Here is a 10,374-nt window from a genome sequence, read left to right as displayed (position 1 = left end):
AGACATTGCAGTACTTTTCTACTTTTAATAAAGATGCTCAAGGACTAAAATTTCTCTGTAATGGTGCTATGCGTTTGTGTCTGTATAGTGTGTGTGTGTGTGTGTGTATATATATATATGCATGTATATATATATCTATAGTGTATGCATATATATGGATCACACACAGCATAGGTGCAATGTATGTAAATACATATCTCTATAAATAAATAAAAATTTATTTTTAACTTCTAGGTTAGTCCATTACCATGTCACTCAGCAGATCCCTACTCATGTGGAAGATTTTGTGGGCGGCTTCTTGATTGTCAGAATCACACCTGTAAGAAAGAATGTCATCACGTTACTAGATTGAACAGCAGTACAGGTGGAAATGAGGTAGATTGATTTCTGGTTTGCCTTTGTTTTTGTGTATTTTGTACATTGTCATGTTTTAACTGGAAAGTAAAGAATTAGCGGCTGGAAGGCACAGCTTCTCTTCCAGACTCCACTGTAAGACTTGCATGTGTTCTGTTCTCATTGATGCTGTGGCATTTAGCTAATCTTTAGACTATAAAACTAAAACAATATTATGTATCTTGAAAATACTACACTTTCTTGTTTTATGTTAACATACATTACTTTGTTTTCATCAAAACCTTACTTAACACTTTTGACAAGTCTCTTCTAAAGTCAGGTTTTTTTAACTATCAAGTCAAGATAGTTAAGATCAAGTGAACTCCTGATAATCCCTACTTACAGATGCACCTGTAATCAGTTGGGGAAACTATTTACTGAGGAGGGTTGTAAATGGGTTGAGGAGGCTAGCACATCTTTAGGAGAGAGCACTAGAATGCTGCAGAATAGGTGAAGACTTCTTAAAGCACTGGGGTGATACACTCACGTTTATCAGTGTCTACTAGAAACTCATTTATGCGATTAAGAAGCTGTAGGTGTTAGCTGCTGGGGATAATATGAAACAAAAATAAACAAACTACAAAGCTGAAAATTGTTCTAGTTTTTAGCAGTCAAAAGCAAATAGCTTGTGGTTTGAGAGAGTAATGATTTGGAAGAAAACAACTTTTTAAGTTTTCAAAGCATTACTTTTTCTAAAGTTGAAACATGGTGGGTATCTCTGGGCATTTAGAAAACTGAGCGAGCATTCAGTTGGGCACAAAAAATAAATGTTATATTTTAACTTACTGTTATACTTAAATAAGATGTGGATTCCATTCCTAGAAGTGGTGGTGTTGTCTAATAACTGTATTACTCTATTAATGATTGTGGAACTTTTGTCTGGGCCTATGAGCTGTTAGTGCAACTTGTGGAACAGTAACTTGCAGTAAATAGTCATTTACATCATTAAATACTGAGAGTGACAGTTGTTTAAGCATCTGCAATTATGACTATAAGAGACTGTCTGCCTACTCCTTCAGTTAAACCAATTAAAATGTGAATGGGTCCAGGTTATTCCTAGTTCCTTTTTGAATGAAGCAGTACATTCTCAGAAGACAAGAGTCTGTGTACATGTAAAGTATGGTAACTCTCCTTTCTCAATTTTCTTTGAATTTCTATAAACTCAAGTTGGTTTTGACCTTTAGAGCTTTTGTTCTGTTATTTTGATAGATGAAACTGCAGGTGTAGTCAGAAAGGGGCTGATTAAATTTCTTGCGTGTATGTCTGAGTAGTGATTTTTTTCTGTCTGGAATTTAGGTTCATTCTGCATGTTGTGTTAGAAAACGTTGCACAGTGGCCAGCTGTTTGCTTTTACCTACTGTTAAATTTTATATCACGGTTTTATAAATGCTTTCAATTGCTATTGTCTGTCTTAGATGTGAATTTTGGGGGGTTATGTTTTATAAACTATCATTGTAGAAAGGTTCCCTTTTAAACTTCAGCAAAAATTCTTCAACTGTAGAAGAAGAAGAAAGGGGGTCAGTGCGAAAACTATTGAAAACGGTATTAAAATTGTAAATTCTTATGCCCTTATTTTGAACAGCATGAAGTGAAACATTGGCATGGAATTAGTCCCTTGGGAAAGCATTGTGTAGCTTTGTTCTTGGATAAATTTGCTTTACTTTGACTGTGTTCTGTGAAACTGAACATTTGAATGTGATGGTGGGCCTTAAATACTGTGCTGTGTAGGTTCAGTTGATAAATCATGTCAGTCTGTCTGTGTGTATTTGCAGACTAGGGTTCTGGATGAGTTTTTGAGATGAGAATAAGAATAGAAATTTACTGTGCTGATGTTCACGTTGTGTTTATGCTGATCATGTCAGCTGGGATGAGACCACAGCTCTTGTAGACTTTGTGTAATATATGAAGCGGAAGCAACACCTTAGCAGCTCCTGGCGTATAGTTCAGCTAATACTCTTTGGAAGATTATACAAGCTATTACACATATGGAAATGGAATGACTAAAAGTTTGCTTCTTAAAATCAAGCAAACAAATCTCCCCAGACCGTTATTCTAGCACAGTATGTCATGACTACAGTATTACAATAACATGGTGGGTGGGAAAAATTAGTTCTGAATATAAAATTGCTTCTTTTTCTAACAGTTTTCCATAGAGAATTAACAGGCTTAATGGCAAATTTCCAAAGCACTAATATTAAGTGGTCCTTTTGTGCCTAGGAAGCAAAATAGAATTCTGTCTCTTTGACTGAAAAATGCTGACATTTCTGGTTTTTTTAAAGCATATTTTAATACTTATTTTTGCTTGAGGGATATCTTACTGAATAGCTGGATTCCCTTAGCAAAAACACCCCAACTCTTTCTTCTATATAAAAGCTTGTTTAATGGCATCTAACAAACAAATGTTTGGCACTTTCTTGAGTACTCTGTTTTTATTTTGTTAGGCAGGTCCAGAATGTTTGCAGTGTGAAGAGGAGTGTTCCAAGCCCCGACCATCTGGCTGTCCTCACCGATGTGTTTTGCCTTGTCATCCTGGGGATTGCCCATCATGTCTCCAGATGCTTAAAATAAAGTGTCACTGCAAACTATCAATACTGTATATTGAATGCTTGTAAGTGTCAGAACTGAACTCAGCTTTTCACTTTAATGCTAATAACTGGAAACCATTTGAAATGTTTGAGGATGGGAGCTACTTTTACGGCAAGTTATAAAATTCCTTTTGAAAGTTGTAATTTATAATATAATGCTTTTTCTTCTATTTAAAATTTGCCAGTGTTTTATTTGGTGTTACTGCTAAAATTATTATAAAGGCATGGAGTCTCATGAGCAGAACTGGTTTCTGTAATACAGTAATATTTTGAATTATGCAAATATAATCTACATAATGTTTGATCTATATGTGGCTCTTTAACAGTATGTAAAGAAGAGTCTTATAACAAGAATTAGAAGTAATGTAGTTAGTGTAAAAGGTCTTTGCTACTAATGTCCTTCAAACTCTGTTTTAATTGGAAAACTTAGTAATAATTTGTACTCCTTTTTAATAATTTGTTTGTGTGTACGGATAGAGAGGGTAAGCTAGGATTTAAGCAGTCTTCTCTGAAAGCATTCGTCCCATGCATGTATGTTCTTCTTAGTGCATTTTCTTTAAAGTATCTCAAATCCTCTAAATTTATGTGGCTTTTGTCTGTAAAATAGTGTAGTTTGTGTTAGTCCCGCAGGAAGTGGGGAAAATGAGCCCACTTTTCTTTACAGTGAGATATACTTAAAATATAACCCTAATTGTATTGACTGTCATTGTTTTTCATTTGTATCACAAATACATCTTTTCTTTTACAGAAAGCTAACGTGTGCTGATTCAAAAGAAAAGGAGCTTCTTATTTCATGCAAAAATCAGTGTCCAAAAGAGGTAAACCATATTAACAGAAGTACTTGATTTGATGGATGTGTGGCATTTTGTGGATTTTACTTCTTTGTAAAATTTTTGCTTTAGTTTCATAGGCCAAGCAAACTACAGAAGCTTAGTCTAAATTATGAATGTGAAGGTGGTTAGTGAACTGTGTGCAGAGTACAGTTATTAATGTCTTGCTGTCAAATTGGAAGGTTATATTGAAGGATCAGAGATTTGTCTCCAAGGCATTAATGGCTTTAATGTTAAAGCATGGAGATGTAGTTGAATTTGGAAGAGTATGCCTCTAATGTTAAAAACTGGTCTTGAATTTATATCCCCAAAATAATGGGATGCTGTTTGATAAGGAAAAATACTGAGATTTGTGCTTGTGATTGTTTTTGTCTAAGTGCAGGTCTAGTAATCCCTGTCTGTGCAACAATTCTGGAAGAGGGGGGAAAAGGATTTCACACTCAACAAGTGAGATGAGTTAATAATGCCCTGCTGTGTTAGTGAAATATATGTTAAGTAGTGTGAAGTAGAAGACAAGCCAGTTAATCTTGCTACTATATCTGGATATATATAAAGGGTTGCTGTAAAGAATAGAAGAATAATATCCTTACTTCATGAAGCTTAGACTATGAACCAGTGTATATAGGCATCAGTAAGGAAGGTTCATGTTAAATACTACTTTTGAGTAGTAAAGGTTGTGGAGCAGGGGAAGAATTGGTTGGAGAAGCTACCGAATTTTTATCAGTAACAGCTTAGGCACGTATCAGGATTTGTCCAGTTGTGGACAGTACTGCTGTAAGACATTGAGGGATGGGCTAAATGACATCTTCATTCTTCCTTCTAGTGCTGTTATGTGCTGCTTATGTGCTTTCAGAAATCCATGTGTTACATATTATTCTATCTTTGTTCTTTAGTTGTCATTAATTGTGGTGAGTGACAGCTCTTTCTTCACTCCATTCCCCACTGCTGAATTCTGGATGAAAATTTCTGAAGTCGAAAAACAGCAATAGTCAGGAGTACTTTGGAAAGTGTTTTCACTGCAAAACTGTCCAGAATTGCCTAGAAATTCTCCTTCCCCGCAATAAAAATGCTTGTACTAAAGAAAGTATTTTATTCTATATTCACTTGTCGTTTTGTTGTTGTGATTTGGCGTTTTACTGTGTAGCTGAGTCGTTGTCTCATGCAGTATTTAGCTGGCACTCATAAATAGTCTGATTCAACCCATTCTTGTTCCCTGATTCCACTCAATTCCTTTATATTGGTTTACCTGTGATGTTCTTTAGTCTGAGATTTCTGTCTTACCTCATCTCTTGTAGTTCTGAATTCTGCCTCAACCTAATAAACGTTGATTGAAAACTTTTCGTTTCATTATTTTTCAGTGTCAGAAGCATCAAACTTGAATTCTTGCTTTAATTAGAAAACTTCTTTTGGTTTTGAATTAATGCAGAATTTCACAGGATTCCTGCTTGTTTCCCAGCAGTCTCTCTTCCTCTGTTTTTAAGACAAGGTTGTGTCAACCCCAACAGGAAAGCTGTGCTCTGTGCTGGGTGCCTGTTTATGTCTTCTGATTTTTGCCCTTGTAAATGCCTTTCAGATGTCTTTTTTCTGTAAATGAATGTTCCTGTCACAGTTTTCTGATCTGGATGTCTGAAAGCTCTCTTCCTGGCGGGGAAACACTTTTGGATATTATTTCATTGACCATTTACCTCTCAATTTGGTCCTTTCATTTCTCTCTCTCTTACTTTGGTTTTATTTGCTCGAAGACTTCCTCCTCTTTATTTTCAAGAGTTCTCTTAACATGAACTATATGTTCCTGTACTTCAGCTTCTCTTCAAAGATTTTTTTTCCCATATCTTATCTGTGACTCTGATTAATGTAACTGTTGTGATTTTTCTGGACAAATTCCCAAGACTCTGGATTTCCCAAGATTATAGGATTTAAAATCCATCTAGCTGTGGTCCTGAATTCTAGCTTGCAGTTCAGAACTGCCCTTTTCTGCAAATCATGTCTTTTTTACTTAATTCAGTGGGATGTGAAAGCTTAGGATGAGAGTCCACTTTAGTTCTAGGAAGCTTTTATTTAACTCTCAAATTCTCATTCAGAAGAGAATACTACTCATATAGATGCCTTGAAAAACAAGGTATCATGCAGCTTTTGCTATCCAAAGACTCTTTTCAGTGTAATTGATAATGTACAAATGCATGCTCTTCCCTTCTGGTGATTGTAGCTCTAGCTTTTGCTGGCTTTCATGAATCATCAAAGTATTAGTGCAGTCCTGTTTCAGGCGGTTCATATCTTTGTGTTACAGTTCATTCTACTTTTCTCAGATCCTGTTCTGGTAAATTCATATATACTGTATACTAGGGACATTTTTTTTCTGTTTTATAAGCATACCATATTTGTCTGCAACTTTGAGGCAATTGGCTAGTCGTATCATAATACTGGTAATTCCCTTTTAAAGGAAACATTGATAAACACAATTTGGAGGAGCAGCCTTAATAGACATCACCCTGCCACTGCCACCACCCCTCCCTAGCAAATACAGATCAAGCCCACTGAGGAGACCTCATGACAAGAACTTGCAAACAACTTGGCTAAAAGATAAGATGAATAAGACTACTGAATTTATAAGATTTAGTTTAGAAATCAAATATGTCTGCTCAAAACTAAATCGGAAATATTTTGTGTGTACTCCTGACAGCTTGAAATAAATTTCAAATCAGTGTTTTATGAGAATTTTCTTATTCAGTGTTAAAGCTGACCTTGGGTCATTAGCAGAGCTCAGTGAAGTTGCCGTTTGCTAAAAATCAGTGTGCACTGACCTTAGCATAGCGCAACTTAGGTTCACTAGAATATGATATACAGGTAGCATGGTACATTTGGGGATTATGACAATCAATTATATTGTTTGGTGCCTTGAAAAAAATAGAACAGGAACTTGCTTTTGTTTTGGCAATGTCAGTATAAAACTATAAAAATTACTTCTACTATTATATGGTATAGCTCACATTTCCTTTCTGCTTTAAGGAGGAGCGGTCTTTGATATTGCTACAGCTGTTGGATGAGAAGCTTTAATTAAAAAGTTCTTTTTCTTGTTTGGTAGCAATAACAAAATATTCTGTTGAAGGAAATTTAATTTTTTAATCAGAGGTGATTAAGTTTTTATGATCATGTTTGCAGATGTTTTGGGAGAATTCTTACATAGAAGTTTTAACAGTCCATCAGTTTTCATTGTTTATGTGTTCATATCGATATTTGTGTATCTGTGCTTTAACACTTTATCCTGTGTAATTAGTATATTTTGACAAAATAACCTTACTTTGGAGTTGTACTATGCACTCTGCTACTGTCTTGATGTGAAATGTGGGAGCCCGTTCTGATAAATTTATTTTAACATGATAGTGCAGTAGAGACAATGTCATAAATTTTAAGAGTATATGAATCTTTTTTTTTTTAATCAATGAATTTTTATTCCAGAATGCTTAATTAAATACTGTAAACACACCTTGAAAATGTATGTGGGTTGCAAAGATTTAATTTTAAAAGGCAAATGCACGGCTTTGGTCCATAATGAGAGGATTTTAGTCAATGTCTGGCTCAAGCAGTGAAAGTTTTCATAAGATCTCTGGAAGCAGAGCTACCCTTTAAACTTAAAAGTCTGCTCCTTTGGAAGTGATAAACTTACCTTACTTACCTACTTTCTTACTTACCTAAACTTAGCTTTTGGGATTGCTGCTAAAAAGTACTATTTTTTTAATTATCAGGTCTGTATTATCAGGATGCATTTACTACCTTCTGGTGGAGATCAGTTAAGCCTCAGTAAATGTTGATGGTTTTTGTCATCATCAAACATAATGTTAAGATTTAAATGCATTGCCTAAGAGGAAAATGCTTGTAGGATTTTTTTGTTTTGTTTTCAGAGCTGTGGATTTAATCCATTTTTTTTAAAGACCTTGCTGTGTCAAACACAGAATCACAGGATATTAGGAGTTGGAAGGGACCTCAAAAGATCATCCAGTCCAATCCCCCTGCCAGAGCAGGATCACCTAGACTAGGTCACACAGGAACGCGTCCAGGCGGGTCTTGAATCTCTCCAGAGGAGGAAACTCCACAACCTCTCCTGGGCAGCCTGTTCCAGTGCTCTGTCACCCTCACAGTGAAGAAGTTTTTCCTTATGTTCAGGTTGAACCTCCTGTGCTCCAGCTTGCTCCCATTTCCCCTTGTCCTATCATTTGACATCAGAGAGAAGAGGCTGGCTCCTTCCTCCTGACACTTGCCCTTTACAAATCTATAAACATGAATGATGTCACCCGTCAGTCTCCTCTTCTCCAGCTCCCTCAGCTGCTCCTCATAAGGGAGATGCTCCACTCCCTCAATCATCTTTGTGGCTCTGTGCTGGACTCTTTCAAGCAATTCTCTGTCCTTCTTGAACTGAGGGGCCTAGAACTGAACACAATGTTCCAGATGTGGTCTCACGAGGACAGAGTAGAGGGGAAGGAGAACCTCTCTCGACCTACTAACAACACCCCTTCTGATACACCCCAGGATGCCATTGGCCTTCTTGGCTGCAAGGGTACATTGCTGACTCATGGTCATCCTGCTGTCCACCAACACCCCCAGGTCCCTTTCGCCTGTGCTACTCCCCAACAGGTCAGTCCCCAACCTATACTGGTACTTGGGGTTGTTCTTCCCCAGATGCAAGACCCTACTTGCCCTTGTTGAATTTCATTAAATTTCTCCCCGCCCAACTCTCCAGCCTGTCCAGGTCTCTCTGAATGGCAGCACAGCCTCTGGAGTGTCAGACACTCCTCCCAGTTTTGTGTCTTCAGCAAACTTGCTGGCAGTGCACTCTGTTCTCTCATCCAAGTCATTGATGAATATATTGAATAGTACTGGTCCCAGTACTGACCCCTGGGGGATCCCAGGCCTCCAACTGGACTCTGTCCTATCGATCACAACTTTCTGACTTCTTTCCTTCAACCAGTTCACAATCCATCTCACTACCCCATCATCTAGACTGCACTTCCTCAGTTTAGCTGCGAGGATGCTATGGGAGACAGTGTCAAAAACACAAAGCCTGTCCAGAGTTATTGACAAGAGATCTTGTATGGTGAAAAAGATCTGAAGGGGCACACGCTTTCTGTTTTAGCACCAAGTAGCTCAGCATGGATGCTTGAAAACAAGCAGAAAAAATCTTTCCAATTACATTATTTATCCAGCAGAAGCAGTGGTAGGATTGCTTTTGTCTTCTGAGATCATGGGGAAATGTTGCTTTGCCACTCGTTTCACTGCTCCTCTTGATTTTTTAAAATGTTTTTGAATTGGAGAGAGTAAAAAAACAACAAAAAAAGAAAAGTTAAACTTCCAGCTTCACTCTTGTCCTGCAGCCCTGTGGATGTGAACGGTGTAGCTCTATGCAGAGAACTAAATGTGTAAATTTTGCTATCTGTATTGGATAATACATATTTCTGTGCTTTGCAAATTGTGCCCTAATGGCATGTAATGTAAGAATGTTATTTCAGTACCACCTGGAGGTTCAGGTGAGGGTTACTGTCTTGAATTCACAGCTCGTACTTGTCAGTGATGAGACTGTTTGGGCTTTGACACTATTAATTTAAATGTGTCTAATTACTGGAAGAGCAAGCTGGAAGTAATAGTTCTAGCCATGGGTTGGTCAGCATGGGATGACTTGCAGGTGAGACTAGATCCTGTTATTGGGTATGATGCTTTTGGGTAAGGAAATTGGTTTTGTACAGATTGTTGTCACTAGTGAGCAGATTCAGACATGGTCCTGGCTGGTAGTCTGACCTTAGTAGCATACAAAGCTTAAAGACAATTTTCTCCTCTCACCTTTTCAAAAGAGGGAAAATGCAAGACAGATTTGCTGATGATCCTGAACAAACCTGAATTCCTTCTTTGATAAGATGACCAATTTGTATTTTTTTCTTCCAGATAAAGCAAATAGATTTGATCTGCTACATAAGGCTTCAGCAGAGCAATTGAGTCAATGCCACTTAGAGAATATCCAGTTCAGGTTCAGAGAAGGGGTAAAAGAAGGATGACGGTGGGCTAAGGAAGCAACTGCTTGTATTTTATTAATTTTTTTTAATATCCTCCCCCCTCCAAACAAAAACAAAACCAAAAAAAGCCAAAAATAAACACAAAAAAATCCAAAACACCCCAACAACAACAGAACTAAGTGAAAAGTTGGAGCAAGAGATGTTAACAGTAAGGAAATTTTCCCAAGGACTGGATTGGCGCCTGACCTTGCATTGTTTTCAGTAACGACCTCGGTACCAGAAAACATTGGAATTTTCTAATGAAAATTTGTGGAGTGTTGTCAGTAGATGACAACTAAGGAAATGCATCTGCAGAGCACATGTATTTGGGGCATGTTATTAGATACACAAAAAACAGTAAGACCTTGCATGTCAAAGCTAATAATAAGCTTCCAGGAAACAGCAGAAATTGTTATTGTCACAGCACGATTAGCTGGAGAGAAATGCAAATGAGAGCTGAAGATGTGTTGGGGAAGATATTCTATTAAGAATAAGGTTCAATTAAGGCATTGTACAAAGTCATTCCTG

General features: G+C 37.2%; 1 protein-coding gene across 1 annotated transcript in view; it reads left to right on the top strand.

The window, feature by feature from the left end:
* Window positions 1–234: 234 nt before the first annotated feature.
* LOC104536609 (NF-X1-type zinc finger protein NFXL1-like) overlaps window positions 235–10,374 on the top strand; it is a gene marked incomplete at its 5' end in the record, with an annotated part of 22,657 nt that continues 12,517 nt past the window's right edge. The window contains 4 exons of the mRNA XM_010179274.1: window positions 235–375; window positions 1,852–1,935; window positions 2,835–3,001; window positions 3,727–3,796. Of these exons, the coding sequence (XP_010177576.1) occupies window positions 235–375; window positions 1,852–1,935; window positions 2,835–3,001; window positions 3,727–3,796 (462 nt within the window). The remainder of the gene's footprint in view (window positions 376–1,851; window positions 1,936–2,834; window positions 3,002–3,726; window positions 3,797–10,374) is intronic.

The sequence above is a fragment of the Mesitornis unicolor genome, unplaced genomic scaffold, assembly GCF_000695765.1.
Source record: "Mesitornis unicolor isolate BGI_N332 unplaced genomic scaffold, ASM69576v1 scaffold33182, whole genome shotgun sequence".
Classification (NCBI taxonomy): Eukaryota; Metazoa; Chordata; class Aves; order Mesitornithiformes; family Mesitornithidae; genus Mesitornis; species Mesitornis unicolor.
Note: the sequence above shows the minus strand (reverse complement) of the source record. Positions and strands in the feature narration are given on the sequence as shown.